The sequence below is a fragment of the Scyliorhinus torazame genome, chromosome 21, assembly GCF_047496885.1.
Source record: "Scyliorhinus torazame isolate Kashiwa2021f chromosome 21, sScyTor2.1, whole genome shotgun sequence".
NCBI classification, from domain to species: domain Eukaryota; kingdom Metazoa; phylum Chordata; class Chondrichthyes; order Carcharhiniformes; family Scyliorhinidae; genus Scyliorhinus; species Scyliorhinus torazame.
Window position 1 is genome coordinate 7,392,496 of NC_092727.1, and position 17,128 is coordinate 7,409,623.

Consider the following 17,128-nt stretch of genomic DNA (forward strand, 5'->3'; position numbering starts at 1 on the left):
GGCCCAATTAAAGGGGTCACGGATGAATTAGAAAATAAAACTTGACCTCCACACTCTGCCCTAGATTTCCATTTGACCCAAATGCAGTTCCCCAGTGGATGTTGCAAAATTCTTCAGCATTCGCTCCACTGGCTTCTCCCATGATGCTTTCTGACTCGATAGATATAGCTAACATCATGTGATACATGGATACATGTTCTACAGGGGGCTGGTTTAGCACAGGGCTAAATAGCTGGCTTTTAAAGCAGACCAAGGCAGGCCAGCAGCACGGTTCAATTCACGTACCAGCCTCCCCGAACAGGCGCCGGAATGTGGCGACTAGGGGCTTTTCACAGTAACTTCATTTGAAGCCTACTTGTGACAATAAGCGATTTTCATTTCATTACTGATATTTATTCAACTCCCTGTCGGCATGTTCTAAGCAATGATCTGGTATGCAAGTTCATTTGTGGTAACTTGCTTTTGCTGCCTACTGCAATTCCTCTGTCACATTTTCACAAGTCTTGAAGAAATCTGAGCACACTACAGGCCCAATAACACAGTGCAATGATAAATAGTGAGAGGGTGCTCCTGGGTCAGCATTTAATTCTTGAGCTCAGCTCCAAAGCTGGCATTAGCCTGGGGAATTGGCGGCATTTCTGTTTGCCACTTCTTGTTGCATTTTTTTTCTGTTGCCATCTGCTGAAGAACGAATAGAGCATCCAGTGATTCATTGTGCAAAAAAAACAGCCAAGTGCAGTCAAAGCGATTTTCATTTCATTTTCTATCATTTGTACCACAGCATTGCTAGGAAAGGGAAGGAGCACGGTGACACAGTGGTTAGCACTGCTGCCTCACGGCACCGAGGACCCGGGTTCGATCCCGGCCCTGGGCCACTGTCCGTGTGGAGTTTGTACATTCTCCCCGTGTCTGTGTGGGTCTCACCCCCACAATCCAAAGATGTGCAGGGTAGGTGAATTGGCCACGCTAAATTGCCCCTTAATTGGATAAAAAAGAATCGGGTACTCTAAATTTATTTTTCTTAAAATTATTTTTAAAAGGTACAAATTAAAAATGGGAGCTAACCCTATACACAACAATGGATGTAGTAACTTGGCACCTGATCCCAAAGACATTGACATCCACAATCCAATGGACATCTGAACCTGTTCTGGCCACTGGCCTGCCTCACAGGGGTGGAGGAGGGGGATGTACTCTGAAGGGGTCGTACCGAGGTGGAGGAGGAGGGGAAGTGTGCCTAAACAGTTCAAATGAGCCTCCTGCAAAGTAAGCCTGGTTCTTCATCAGAGTTGGGAATCAACCCCTGCCTCTCGCAGCACCCTCATCCACCCACATCTCAGCATCTCTCATTCTCCCAAAATACTCCACGGTTTTGTGTGACAATCCCAGCCCCCTGGTAGGGCAGGGGAATCTGACAGTGTTTGGGAGGTCAAAACATTTCTATATTTGTTGTTGGTTTTTCTGCTCGTCACCAATGTTGGTTTTAATGTTTCCCCGAAAGCTGCGTTGTTCTTTTGGCAAGAGTCCTTGGGCAGGAGGACCCCAGGAGAATGTCACGACATGCGCACAGCAGCTTTCCGAGAAGCACTGGAGGGCGATGTTTTGATGAAGAGTTTTGGGCCATCTTGTGTTGCTCCATGTTGTCCAGTAGGTGGCGCACTGTACACAGTGGGGATCAAGAATTCGACCCTTGAATTCAGTCACATTGAGAGGCGGGGAAGCTGCAAATGAGTATCATAGAATCCCCACATTCAGCCATTCAGCCCATCGAGTCTGCATTGACTCTTCAAATGACCTCCCTACCTAGGCCCAATCCCCCCACCCTATTCCTGCAACTCCACCCCAAGAGGCAATTTAGCATGGCCAATCCACCTAACCTGCACATCTTTGGACTGTGGGAGAAAATCGGACTACCCAAAGAAAACCCACGGAGACACGGGGAGAATCCACATTGACAGTCACCCAAGGCCGGAATAGCACTCGGGTCCCTGACCCTGTGAGGCAGCAGTGCTAGCCACTGTGCCACCCTGAAGACTCCCAACAGGAAATGAACTCGTGACTGAGAAGGTTAAGGAAAGATTGGATAGAAGTGTTCAAAATTGTGAAGGGTTTTGATTGCATAATTCACGAGAAACGGTTTAGAAGACCTTAAGACGCAGGAGCAGACGTAGGCCATTCGGCCCATCAACTCTGCTCCACCATTCAATTAGATCATGACTGGTTTGATATGATAATCCTCACCTCCACTTTCCTGCCTCACCCACATAACCCTGGATTCCCTCACTAATCAAAAATCTCTCTATCTCGGCTTTGCACATACTTAACAACCCAGCCTCCACAGTAAAGAATTCCACAGATTTGGTACCTTCAGAAGAAATTCCTCCTCATCTTAGTTTTAAACGAGCGACCCCCTTACTCAGAGATTCTGCCCTTTGGTCCCACAAGGGAAAACATCCTCTCAGCATCTCCCCTGTCAAGCCCCCTGAGAATCCTATAATGTCGCCTCTTATTCTTCTAAACTGCAATGAGGACAGGCCAAATCTACTCAACCTCTCCTCATAAGAAAATCCTCCCATACCCGGGATCAACCCAGTGAACCTTCTCGGGACTGCCTCCAATGCCAGTCTATCTTTCCTTAGATAAGGGGACCCAAAACTGTTCACAGTATTCCAGGTGATTTTCTTTCCTTTATTCATTTTTTACAGGATGTGGGCTTCGTTGGCTAGGCCAGCATTTGTTGCATCTCCCTAATTGCCCTTGAGAAGGTGATGATTGCTGTCTTCTTGAACCGCTGCAGTCTGTTTGGTGTAGGTACAACCACTGTGCTGTTAGGGAGATGGTTCCAGGATTTTGACCCAATGACAGTGAAGGAACGGCAATATATTTCCAAGTCAGGATTGTGAGTGACTTGGAGGGGAACTTCCAAGTGGTGGTGTTCCCATGTATCTACTGCCCTTGTCCTTCTCCTTGGTAGTGTTTGTGGGTTTGGAAGGTGCTACCCAAGGAGACTTGGTGAGTTACTGCAGTGCATCTTGCAGATGATACACACGGCTGCTACTGTGGTGGTGGAAGGAGTGAATGTTTGTGGAAGGGGTGCCAATCAATTGGGCTGCTTTGTCCTGGATGGTGCCAAGCTTCTTAAGTGCTGTTGGAGTTGCAATCATCTAGGCAAGTGGGGAGTATTCCATCACACTCTTGACTTGTGCCCTGCAGATGGTAGACTAGCTTTGGGGAGTCCAAGAGGTGAGTTACTCATTGCAGGATTCCTAGCCTCTGACCCACTCTTTTAGTCACAGTATTTATATGGGCTAGTCCAGTTCAATTTCTGATCAATGATGACCCCCAGGATGTTGATAGGGGGAATTCAGTGATGGTAATGTTATTGAATGTCAAGCGATGATGGTTTGATTCTCTCTTGTAGGAGATGGTCATTGCCTGGCACTTGTCTCGTGCAAATGTTACTTGCCCCTTGTCAGTCCAAGGCTGGATATTGTTCAGGTCTTGTTGCATTTCCATGTGGACTGCTGAAGTATCTGAGAAGTCGCAAATAATGCTGAACATTGTGCAATTATCAGCGAACATCACCAGCGAACATCCCAACATCTGACCTTGCGTTGGAAGGTCATTGATGGAGCAGCTGAAGATGGTTTGGCCTGGGACACTACCCTGAGGAACTCCTGCAGTGATGTCCTGGGACTGAGATGACTGACCTCCAACCACCACAACCATCTTTCCCCGATTCCCATGGACTCCAGTTTTGTTAGTGCTCCTTGATGCCATACTTGATCAAATGATGGCCTTTATGTCAGACCTCATCTGTGGTCTAACTGCTGCCTGGTGTCGTTTTACCAAGTCTTCCCTATTCTATCCAAGTACATTACATCTCTCTGCTGCTCGTTCCCACCTCAAAGAATTGTAATGAATTTGTCAGGCATGATTTCTCACCATGAAGCCACTCTGTTTGATTATATGTATTATATATTTCTAAATACTCTGGTTTTATCCTCTATAATGGATTGTAACTGACAGCGCTGTGGACCCGGGTTTAATCCCGGTCCCGGGTCACTGTCCGTGTGAAGTTTGCATATTCTCCCCATGTTTGCGTGGATCTCACCCCCACAACCCAAAGGTGTGCAGGGTAGGTGGATTAGCCGCGCTAAAAAAATTTTTTTTAAATGTTTAAAGAAATTTAGTGTACCCAATTCATTTTTTCCAATTAAGGGGCAATTTAGCGTGGCCAATCCACCTACCCTGCACATCTCTGGGTTGTGGGGGCGAAACCCACGCAAACACGGGGAGAATGTGCAAACTCCACATGGACAGTGACCCAGAGCTGGGATCGAACCTGGGACCTCGGCGCCGTGAGGCTGCAGGGCTAACCCATTGCGTCACCATGCTGCCCTCTAGCCACGCTAAATTGCCCCTTAATTGGAAAAATTATAAAATGGACTCTTAACATTTTCCCAATGACAGATGTTAATGGCCTATAGTTACAGACATGACCCTGAGAAAGAAAATCTCCTTTTCTCAGTCTTGAATGGGCAACCCCTTATTTTTAAACTGTGGCCCCCCGTTCTATTCTCTCCCACCTGCAGAAACATCCTTTCAGCATCCACTCTGTCAAAGCACCTCAGGATCTTGATGTTTTTATAAGATCACCTCTCATTTTTCTAAACTCCAAAGGATTCAGGCTGAACATGTTCAACCTTTCCTCATAGAATAAAACTCTCACCCCAGGATTCAGTCCAGTGAGACTTCTCTGAACTGCTTCGAATGCAACTTTGTCCTAAGGAGACCAGAATTTAGCACCCACTTATCTGATCCTGTCATCCAAGTCATTAACATACATTGCAAATAGTTGAGGTCCCAGCACTGAACCCTGCGGCACTCGATTCGTTAAGTTTTGCCAACCTGAAAATGACCCATTCATGCCTACTCTCTGTTTCCCGATAGGTAACCAATCCGCTACCCATGCTCATATGTTACCCCCGGAGACCATGAGCTCTGTTTGAATAGTTGATGCGGCAGTCTATCAAATCCACAGATCCTTTTTATCCATGTTGCTTTTTACTTCCTCAAAGAACTCTAATAAATTATGATGTGGAGATGCCGGCATTGGACTGGGGTGAGCACAGTAAGAAGTCTTACAACACCAGGTTAAAGTCCAACAGGTTTGTTTCAAACACTAGCTTTCACCTGAGGAAGGAGCTGCGCTCTGAAAGCTAGTGACATCGAAACAAACCTGTTGGACTTTAACCTGGTGTTGTAAGACTTCTTACTCTAATAAATTAGTTAAATATCATTTCCCTTTCACAAAACCATGTTGACTACCTGATTGCATTGAGATTTTCTAAGTGCCCCACTGAAATCTCCTTAATAATAGCTTCCAGCATTTTTCTGATGACAGACGATAAGCGTCTGGAATGTGCTGCCTGAAAGGGCAGTGGGGACCAATTCAAAAGCGAATTGGAGAAATGCTTGAAGGGAAAGTTTTGTGGATGGGGAAAGATGAATGGAATGGGATTACTTGGCCAGCTCTTTAGCACAGGAAAGATGGGCAGAGTGCGCTCCTTGTGTGATGTATCATTCTATGCTTCGCCAGTCCCATTTATCAGGACTGAATCCCCTCTTTCAAGCTCAATTTGCTCAAAGTCAAACTGTGTGTGACCGTCACTCAGGTTCAGGATTGGTTCTCATGACTCTTCCCAGGGAATGTCACACTAGCCCCTTCGTACGCAGCTTACCGACAGCGGTTGACAGATGACGCTGGTTGGCAATGACAGAGCTTCACCCGGTCCCTGCTCCTCCTGACATCTCCTCCTGAAAGCCCCGTCACATAGACTGGCACCAGCAGAGGCGGCCACAGCCAGAAATGAATTAGACCTAAGCAAACAAGTAGTGGGACAAAACAGAAATCTTCAGATCGACAAATCGGAGCACAAAGTTGAAGCATCTCTCCAAGCACAAGATCATTGGTGGCACAATAAGCCATGCTATCGATGTGTAAATGCTAACAAGTTAGCAATGAAGCCATTAAGAACATAAATAACAGCAGCAAAAGAGCAGATGGCCCCTCGAGCCTCCTCCGTGACTCAAATACGATCATGGCTCATCTGTAACTCCAATTTCCCAAACTATGCTAATATTCCTCAATTCCCTTCGTACCCAAAAATCCATTGAACCCAGTCTTGAAAATACCAATGGCTGAACAGCTCTCTCTCTCTGGAGTAAAGAATTCCAAAATTTGGAAATCACAATCAATTAATTGGGAAAGGACTTTGCACAGAATGTCTTCTGTCCTTTTCTATCGAGAGAATGTACTCCTCAGCCATTAAGACTCCAAAGTTTCATCATTCACCAAAGACTTGCATTTCTATAGGGTCCTTCGGGGCTTTAGGATATTCGAAGTGCTTCACAATCAATTCAGTACCATTTGCAGCATGGTTACTGTTGTAACATAGAAAATGCAGCAGCCAATTTGCACATCGTAAGCTCTCACAAAACGGCAATGTTAATGCCAGATAATCTCTTTCAGTGAGATTGGCTGAGCCAAGACACGAGGAGATCGTCCCAGTGAGGCCCAAGAAAGAGACGTGATGTTTGAGTAACATCCCTAGATTTCACCAATCTCATATCATGTTCTGATTAAATTCTTCATCCAAGCCATCGTTACCCGTCGACAGAACTATTCTTTTTTTAAAAAATTTTTTTTTAAAAGAGTACCCAATTCTTTTTTTCCAAATCAGGGACAATTTAGCGTGGCCAATCCACCTACCCTGCACATCTCCGGGTAGTGGGGGTTAAACCCACACAGACATGGGGAGAATGTGCAAACTCCACACGGACTGTGACCCGGGGCCAGGATCGAACCCGGGTCCTCGGCGCCATGAGGCAGCAGTGCTAACCACTGCACCACCCTCTTGGAGTGAACTATTCTGATGCATTCCTGACTGGTCTCCCACATTCTAGTCTCCATGCACTTGTGGTCAACCAAACTAATGCTGCTAAGTCTTAGCTTGCAGCAAGCATGTTCCGAGATCACCCTGGTGCTCGCTGACCTACACTGGTTCTGGGTCAAGCTAGGCCTCGTTTTTAAAATTACCTTCCTGGTTTCTAATCCCAAAGCTTCACCCATCCTCCAACCCCACAACCCTCAAAGAAATCTGAGCATCTCTTACTCTGGCCTCTTGCACATTTGCGGCTGGGCTTTTTGTTGTGTATGCCCCAAGCATGTTAACGGTGTAAATACATATATTTGGTGCTCGCTTTTGATACGAATTTGCTCGTTACCTCTTTACTACTGATATCAAGTTATTGGATAACTCAAATTTTGCTAGTGCAAAATAATCAATATTAATCTAAACCCCAAGATGCAATTAATGTAGAGTAAAATTGCTTCCAAAGAAAAGCCAACTGGGATAGTTAGTTTCAAATTCCCCCTGGAGCCCATCTTTTTAAGGCATTGCTTTTCCACTTTCTCCTCAAGCTAGCTTTATGTCTTTTTCGAGGTTGCCACCAAAATCCCTCTTGCACTCAATTGTTGAAGGTGACTTTGGGCTTTAATTCTTCTCTATTAGTGTCGCAAGTAGGCTTACATTAACACTGTAATGAGGTTACTGTGAAAAGCCCCTGGTCACCACACTCCACCGCCTGTTTGGGTACACAGAGGGAGAATTCAGAATGTCCAAATTACCTAACCTGCACGTCTTTTGGAACTTGTGGGAGGAAACCGGAGCACCCGGAGGAAACCCACGCAGACACGGGGAGAACATACAGACTCCACACAGACAGTGACCCAAGCTGGGAATCGAACCTGGGTCCCTGGAACTGTGAAGCCACAGTGCTAACCCTAGTGATGGGTGGGGTTACACGGTCACTATTCACTGCACACATGCACCAAAACATCCCTTACCCATGGAAGACCCATGTATCGCATTCATCTGCTTTGGCGATGTAGTTTTCTGGTAGCAGCCCGGAGCAGCCGGTCGCCAGGGAGGTGCCGTAGATCCAGCCCTCACTCGTGTTGCTCTGTTCACTCGGGGACATAAATATATAATCGCCTTGCACCAATTCCAACTCATCATCATTCTGGGGTGTGTACGGGTACATCACTCGCAGAGTCTGACAAACAGAACACAAGGGGAACAGACTCAAAACATGTTGTGATGTTTACCCACCAGGTATGGAGAACCCAGTTGCAAAAACAGAAGAGAAAAAAGTTGTTTATATTTATCCAGAGCACAACCGGGACCAAACAATATCTACAGAAAATACTGGACAATCTCAGCAGGTCTGACAGCATCTGTGCAGAGAGAAGGGAGCTGACCTTTTGAGTCTGGATAACTCTTTGTCAAAGTCCCTCTGCCCCCAACTCATTGTCACATTGATGTTAATAGATATTCTTGACACTCTTTGGACCCTCTTGCACACACAGCGCCTAGGGACAGGGCCCCGACGCATGGGACGCCCCGCGTCGGTCAGTGCATTGGCCATCCAGTCAGAACCGGACTACTCTGCATTTGCAATGAGCCCTATCAGCAGGCAATGCATAGCAAAATCAGACTCGGATTGGTGAGCCTGCAATAGTGTGGCGCCAAAATCCAACACGAGGCGAGATGAGCAGATCTGCGACACAACCCAGGGCAGGCCAGTAACAGCTAGACACGAGGCACAATGCTCCGAATCAGGCTTTAGCTACGAGTAAATGACAAAATGAAGCAGGAGGCTGCCTTGAAGACCCCAGGCGAACAAAGTGAGAGAGATTGAGAAAACGGGAGTGTGGGCGCGGGGGTTGTGAAGTGGGCAGGAAGGAGTGTGTGTGTGAGGGGTGGGGGGGTGTCAGCCAGGGTTGCAGACTTGCCGGGAGTGAGGGACGGAGGGTTTGTGATCTGGAGGGTTTGTGATCCGGAGGGAGAGTTTGTGATCCGGGGAAGGGAGAGTTTGAGAGGGGGGGGGGGGGGGGAGAAATGGGCAGGAGGAGAGTACAGTGAGTGTTGTTTGAAATCCAGAATTACAGCTTTACAGTTAAAAGATGAATCAAATTTTTTGCAGCGCTCTTGATAAAAGAGGTGGCTGCACAATCAATCCTACAATTTTGAAACAATTCATTAAAATCAAGATCAGTTTCTTGAGCAATATGAAGCGACGCCATCAATCTGGCTGTCAAAAACACAAAGGAGGGAGATGGTTCCAGATTCCACCTCCACGAAGAGGTGCTTCTAGGCATCAACACCAACCTTGCTCTAATTTTAAGGTTCTACCTCTTTGTTCTGGACTCCCCCCACCGGAGGGAACGGTTTCTCGCAGTCCAACCTGTTGAATCTTTTTCAACATAGAACATAGAACGATACAGCGCAGTACAGGCCCTTCGGCCCACGATGTTGCACCGAAACAAAAGCCATCTAACCTACACTATGCCATTATCATCCATATGTTTATCCAATAAACTTTTAAATGCCCTCAATGTTGGCGAGTTTACTACTGTAGCAGGTGGGGCATTCCACGGCCTCACCACTCTTTGCGTAAAGAACCTACCTCTGACCTCTGTCCTATATCTATTACCCCTCAGTTTAAAGCTATGTCCCCTCGTGCCAGCCATTTCCAGCCGCGGGAGAAGGCTCTCACTGTCCACCCTATCTAACCCCCTGATCATTTTGTATGCCTCTATTATGTCTCCTCTTAACCTTCTTCTCTCCAACGAAAACAACCTCAAGTCCATCAGCCTTTCCTCATAAGATTTTCCCTCCATACCAGGCAACATCCTGGTAAATCTCCTCTGCACCCGCTCCAAGGCCTCCACGTCCTTCCTATAATGCGGTGACCAGAACTGTACGCAATACTCCAAATGCGGCCGTACCAGAGTTTTGTACAGCTGCAACATGACCTCCTGACTCCGGAACTCAATCCCTCTACCAATAAAGGCCAACACTCCATAGGCCTTCTTCACAACCCTATCAACCTGGGTGGCAACTTTCAGGGATCTATGTACATGGACACCTAGATCCCTCTGCTCATCCACACTTCCAAGAACTTTACCATTAGCACAATATTCCGCATTCCTGTTATTCCTTCCAAAGTGAATCACCTCTCACTTCTGTACATTAAACTCCATTTGCCACCTCTCAGCCCAGCTCTGCAGCTTATCTATGTCCCTCTGTAACCTGCTAATTCCTTCCTCACTGTCGACAACACCACCGACTTTAGTGTCGTCTGCAAATTTATTCACCCACCCTTCTGCGCCTTCCTCTAGGTCATTGATAAAAATGACAAACAGCAACGGCCCCAGAACAGATCCTTGTGGTACGCCACTTGTAACTGAACTCCATTCTGAACATTTCCCATCAACCACCACCCTCTGTCTTCTTTCAGCTAGCCAATTTCTGATCCACATCTCTAAATCACCCTCAATCCCCAGCCTCCGTATTTTCTGCAATAGCCTACCGTGGGGAACCTTATCAAACGCTTTACTGAAATCCATATACACCACATCAACTGCTCTACCCTCGTCTACCTGTTCAGTCATCTTCTCAAAGAACTCGATAAGGTTTGTGAGGCATGACCTACCCTTTACAAAGCCATGCTGACTATCCCTGATCATATTATTCCTATCTAGATGATTATAAATCTTGTCTCTTATAATCCCCTCCAAGACTTTACCCACTACAGACGTGAGGCTCACCGGTCTATAGTTGCCGGGGTTGTCTCTGCTCCCCTTTTTGAACAAAGGGACCACATTTGCTGTCCTCCAGTCCTCTGGCACTATTCCTGTAGCCAATGATGACATAAAAATCAAAGCCAAAGGTCCAGCACTCTCTTCCCTGGCCTCCCAGAGAATCCTAGGATAAACCCCATCAGGACCCGGGGACTTATCTATTTTCAGCCTGTCCAGAATTGCCAACACCTCTTCCCTATGTACCTCAATGCCATCTATTCTAATAGCCTGGGTCTCAGCATTCTCCTCCACAACATTATCTTTTTCCTGAGTGAATACTGACGAAAAATATTCATTTAGTATCTCACCTATCTCTTCAGACTCCACACACAACTTCCCATCCCTGTCCTTGACTGGTCCTACTCTTACCCTAGTCATTCGCTTATTCCTGACATACCTATAGAAAGCTTTTGGGTTTTCCTTGATCCTACCTGCCAAATACTTCTCATGTCCCCTCCTTGCTCGTCTTAGCTCTCTCTTTAGATCCTTCCTCGCCACCTTGTAACTATCCATCGCCCCAACTGAAACTTCACACCTCATCTTCACATAGGCCTCCTTCTTCCTCTTAACAAGAGATTCCACTTCTTTGGTAAACCACAGTTCCCTCGCTCTAAGCCTTCCTCCCTGCCTGACCGGTACGTACTTATCAAGAACACGCAGTAGCTGATCCTTGAACAAGCTCCACTTATCCAGTGTGCCCAACTCTTGCAGTCTACTTCTCCAACCTATCCCCCCCAAGTCACATCTAATGGCATCATAATTGCCCTTCACCCAGCTATAACTCTTGCCCTGCGGTGTATACTTATCGCTTTCCATCACTAGCGTAAACGTCACCGAATTGTGGTCACTGTCCCCAAAGTGCTCTCCTACCTCCAAATCCAACACCTGGCCAGGTTCATTACCCAAAACCAAATCCAACGTGACCTCGCCTCTTGTTGGCTTGTCAACATATTGTGTCAGGAAATCCTCCTGCACACACTGTACAAAAAACGACCCATCTAATGTACTCAAACTATATCTTTTCCAGTCAATATTTGGAAAGTTAAAGTCTCCCATAATAACTACCCTGTTACTTTCGCTCTTATCCAGGATCATCCTCGCCATCCTTTCCTCTACATCCCTAAAACTATTTGGAGGCCTATAGAAGACTCCCAACAGTGTGACCTCTCCTTTCATGTTTCTAACCTCAGCCCATACTACATCGGAAGATGAGTCCCCATCTAGCATCCTCTCCGCCACCGTAATACTGCTCTTGACTAGCAGCGCCACACCTCCCCTCTTTTGCCTCCTTCTCGGAGCTTGCTAAAACACCTAAACCCCGGAACCTGCAACATCCATTCCGGTCCCTGCTCTATCCATGTCTCCGAAATGGCCACAACATCGAAGTCCCAGGTCTTAATCTGATCATCCCTTAATGTTCTATCTGGAAGGAATTTAAGTCTACATGCAGACTGCTCCCAGTGAGAGATCATTTACCTCATGGTTAACAAAGCGGATATCACGAGAATAAACAGCAGCCACCCAATCACAGCCCAGCTTCAGGTCCACACTGCGGGCCAATTTCTCCAATACAGTCTGGTGACTGGGCTGAAAATGATACGCGAGGGTGACATGGAGCTGCTTCTTGTGGGGTTCCACGTGGACATCTGCAAGGAGAGAGAGACAAAAGGAAAAAAGAATGGGGTACAAAGAGAATGTTGGTTAACGGATGAGCCAACAGCAAATTATTTAGACAGGAAGAGGCCATTCAGCCCCTTGAACTTATTCTGACATTTAACAAGATCATGGCTGATCCACATTGTAATTCTGTCCACGTGTCTCAGCTCGATGTCTCTTAATGCCTTTGGCTGGTAACAATCTATCCATAGAGGCACTAAGCAGGTCACATACGAGGGAAGGTAGGTCAGAGAGAAAGGGTAAAACGGACTTGAATGTTCACAGGGTTGGGAGGCTCAGGAGCCCTTTAAAAATGGCAGCTGGGTCCCAAATCTAGGATTTCTGACCCCATTCGCAGAGTTTCCATTTTTCAACAGGTTCTTTACAGCATGCACCCTGGACCCTGTATCCTGCACCCACGCCGTGTCCTATCCAGGCCTGCTCCATTGCTGGGATTGGCATGTCCTAACCCTCCGTAATGTTAACAGTGCTGAGACAGGCATTGAACGCGTGATGGTCCGTGCACCTCAGAAGTTGTGAACTATTGCCTACATGCAATATTTAATAAGCACGTTTGAAAGCTCCACCTCATTCCAAGATATGCCCCTACTCTGGCCTCTCACGCTCCCCCATGCCAAGCTATGGCACTTCCAGGCCCACTCACCCACTATACGGTGTATAGAGGTAACTGATCCAATAGTGACAGTCGGGTAGGATGTGGAAAAATAGCTCCTAAAAAAAAAAAAAAATTGATAACTTTCCACTTCCTTAAAAGAAAAGAAAATTTTACTGCAGGACAATAAAAGTCAATCATCCTGACCCTTTAACGTTTCAACAGCTGAAACTGTAAGCACCTGAAACCTCTTATCATTGTGTAAAATGTATACGTTGACAACATATAATCAGAGAGACTGTCAATCAAGGAGCGTTTTCCTTGGGACTCAGGTGTGTTTCAGTACTCTAATGGATGTCTATTCTGAGCGATGTCGATCAAGGGACATATATTATACTGGAAATGAGGGACAGGTCGCTGCTCTCCAATAATACCTTTGGATAGTTTATGGGCAACACGGTGGCACAGTGGTTAGCACTGCTGCCTCACAGCGCCAGAGACTTGGGTTCAATTCCGGCCTCGGGTGACTGTGTGGAGTTTGAGCGTTCTCCCAGTGTCTGCGTGGGTTTTCCTCCGGGTGCTCCGGTTTCCTCCCACAGTTCAAAGATGTGCAGGCTAGGTGGATTGGCCACGATAAATTGTCCCTCATGTCCAGGGATGTGTAGGTTAGGTGGGGTTACGGGGATAGGACAGGGTAGCAGGCCCTAGGTAATAATAATAAGAACCGGTTATTGTCACAAGTAGGCTTCAATGAAGTTACTGTGAAAAGCCCCTAGTCGCCACATTCCAGCGCCTGTCCGGGGAGGCTGGTACGGGAATTGAACCCGCGCTGCTGGCCTTGTTCTGCATTACAAACCAGCTATTTAGCCCACTGTGCTAAACTCGCCCCAGGTAGGGTGCTCTTTCAGAGGGTCAGTACAGAATTGATGGTTGAATAGTCTGCTTCTGCACTGAAGGAATTCGGTAGTAGCGCGCACCTCTCAACAGATTGGGAATGTCAGCCTGGCATTTGGGGTCAAGTCTCTGAAGTGAGCTATTTTTTAAATATTTGCTCATGTCATTGTTGACGATAAGGGCAGCATTTGCTGCCCAACCCGACTTCACCCACAACTCTTGACTCAAGAGGTGAGAATGTTGCCCAATGAACCACAGCCAATTGCAAAAGAGGTTTTGCCTGTGTTGTGTAACACTATGCTTAAAGTGCAGCAATATCGGAGCTCCCACCTGCTTTACTCGTAGCTTCTGATGCAAAATCTGCAGCAAATTTCTTGATAATTTCTGCGCTCTGCTCCTCCACAAAGAGGCCGATAAAGTTTGATGACGTGTACAGCTCCAGAGGAAGGGGAAGAGGGAAGGTCTCTCGCCACCGGCTCACTGCATTCTGCAAGGCTTCACAAAGACCTCCCACATTACTGTCCTCGCACTAAAAACAGGAACAATGCAGCCAGGGTCAGTTTCACTTGACCTTTGGAATCTGGTAACCCAGCACCAAATACCCAGCCCCTCAGATACCCAGCCCCTCTCCACCCCTGCACTGCTGCAGAATCCAGTGACTCGCCAAACCCATAGTACAACAGAATCCAGTGGCGCACCAAACCCACAGTGCTACAGAATCCAGTGGCACCCAATCCCACAGTGCTAGAATCCAGGGAGGCTCCCATCCCACAGTGCTACAGAATCCAGTGGCACACCAATCCCACAGTGCTAGAATCCAGTGTTGTACCAAACCACACTGCTACAGAATCCAGTGACACACCAAACCCACAGTGCTGCAGAATCCAGTGGTGGACCAAACCACAGTGTTACAGAGTTCAGTGATGCACCAAACCCACAGTACTACAGAATCCAGTGGCACCCAATCCCAGTGCTGCAGAATCCAGTGGCACCCAAACCCACAGTGCTACAGAATCCAGTGGCACCCAAACCCAGTGTTACAGAATCCAGTGGCACCCAATCCCACAGTGCTGCAGAATCCAGTGGCACCCAATCCCACAGTGCTAGAATCCAGTGGTGTACCAAACCACACTGCTACAGAATCCAGTGGCACCCAATCCCAGTGCTGCAGAATCCAGTGGCACCCAATCCCAGTGTTACAGAATCCAGTGGCACCCAATCCCACAGTGCTGCAGAATCCAGTGAGACACCTCCCCGCAAAGACATTTAATTTCAATCAATGTACCCCCCCACCATGAGCCTAGTGTCGCTTCCCTCTCCTTGCCACATGACCCCTCCTAGCACAAGCACAATGGAATAAACAGCCTCTGTCTGAGTAGTTTGATTCCAGACTTTAGATTCAACACGTGACATTCCTCAGAAACAGGTTCTGAAGATTCTGATCACTCACCATAAAGAACTGGCAGAGGGTGATGTGAGGGAAGATGTTATGAGCCTTGTTTTTGCCGCATACTTGCCGAGACTGATGCCAGTACTCAAAGAGCTTGGTGGCCATGGGTCCGGTGGGACGCAGGTAAAGAACATATTCTCGAGGAAGAGGGTCGTCCAAGAAAGGGTCGTCCACGTGTGAAAACAGCCTAATACCAAGGGGGGAGTGGAAAAGAAGAGAGAGTGAAGTGAATTTCCTGACCGGAGGGGATGACATTCCTTTAAAACACTCAGTCACAGAGACTGAAAAAGAAAACTCAATGCACTGCCAGTCTGTCCACTCGCAACCCTCGTCCACACATCATTCCCCTCCCAACAAAATCAATCGTGTAATAGAACAGAAAGGAATTAAAGCCATCAGCTACAGGGGAGGGGGAGGTGAGGGGCAATGAAGTGAAACAAACTTCCTGAATGTTGTTTTTACACAGGGACAGGGGACTTCACGGAGCAATCAATCAATCCGGAACATTCTGTCTCTACATATACTGCTGCCACAGGGTGTACAAAGAGGGACGATGAACCGTATGTGTTGGATGTTCTCTGCAGGAGCATCCTCGATGGTAGAACTGTCTTCGGATTTCCGTGAATCATAGAATTCATAGAATCAACAGTGCAGAAGGAAGCCATTCGGCCCATCGATTCTGCACCGGCCCTTGGAAAGATACCTCCACCCTATTCCCGTAACCCCAGCTAACCTTTTTTGGACACTAAGGGCAATTTAGCATAGCCAATCCATTTAACCTTTTGTTCTGTGGGAGGAAACCGGAGCATCCGGAGGAAACCCACGCAGACACGGGGAGAACGTGCAGACTTCGCACAGACAGTGACCCAAGCCGGGAATCGAACCTGGGACCCTGGAGTTGTGAAGCAGTTGTGCTAACCATAGTGCAACCGTGCCGCTCTTATTGTCACAGAGGAGGCCATTTGGCCCATCTTTGAGCAAATAAATCTGGGATGGTGATGAGTCAGAGGATGTTGTTCACCTCCACGTGCAATTTCCCAATCTGCTCCGTGTCCTGGGTAGTGGATAGCTGGAATAACCCCCCTCAAAAAAGCTTTTGAGGCTGGGGGCCTGCTGCTGAAAATGTCAAAACTGAGATTGATAGATTCTTGCTGGCTGTGAATGAATATGAAACCATGCCAGGTAGATGGGGTTCAAAATACAATAGTCATGATGTGTTTGAACAGCAGAACGTGCTCAAAAGGGTTTCATTGCCTCCTCCTGGTTCTATGTTATCCCTCAGTTTATTCTTGGGATATGGACCGTATGCCTAGCTATCTTGAGGGATACGAAGAGTCAAGAATATAATGTGGGACTGGAATAAAGTGTCGACCAAATTGTGTCGGGGTATCGGGACCCCTCTCTTAAGGGTATTAATGAGCCAGTTAGATTTTGATGACAATCCAGGATATTTCACTGGATTATTCTGGTGCCAGACCCGACACTAACATTTGCCGTAGTGGGATTGAAACTTCAATAACCGCACACTGATCAGAGAGGGCTCACATGGAAGAAGCCACTGCCACTGTGCATTGGTGGTGGGGGATGTTAAATGATTAAAGTGGTAGTTGAGGTGCCATTGCCAAAGAAAAACCTGAAGCTGTCAGATAGATCTTAAAAACCCAACTGGTTCACTTCAGAGAAGAGAACCTTGTGAGGAGCATTTCATGAATACTTCTTGCCATGGTATCTGTTCGGAAGCCCCACGTCTATGGTCTTCCCTTTGAGGAGACTGTAGCTCATGCTTGGCTAATGAATGAAAGCA

The 17,128-nt window shown here is 47.1% G+C and overlaps 1 protein-coding gene across 2 annotated transcripts in view; it reads right to left on the minus strand.

The window, feature by feature from the left end:
• Window positions 1-17,128, minus strand: part of LOC140398128 (ubiquitin-associated and SH3 domain-containing protein B-like) — a 156,914-nt gene that overhangs the window by 19,401 nt on the left and 120,385 nt on the right. For both annotated transcript variants that reach the window (XM_072486395.1, XM_072486397.1), the window contains exons 3-7: window positions 15,325-15,511; window positions 14,205-14,403; window positions 12,188-12,357; window positions 7,913-8,121; window positions 5,745-5,883 (exon numbers count right to left, since the gene is read on the minus strand). In XM_072486395.1, coding sequence (XP_072342496.1) covers window positions 5,745-5,883; window positions 7,913-8,121; window positions 12,188-12,357; window positions 14,205-14,403; window positions 15,325-15,511 — 904 coding nt within the window. The remainder of the gene's footprint in view (window positions 1-5,744; window positions 5,884-7,912; window positions 8,122-12,187; window positions 12,358-14,204; window positions 14,404-15,324; window positions 15,512-17,128) is intronic.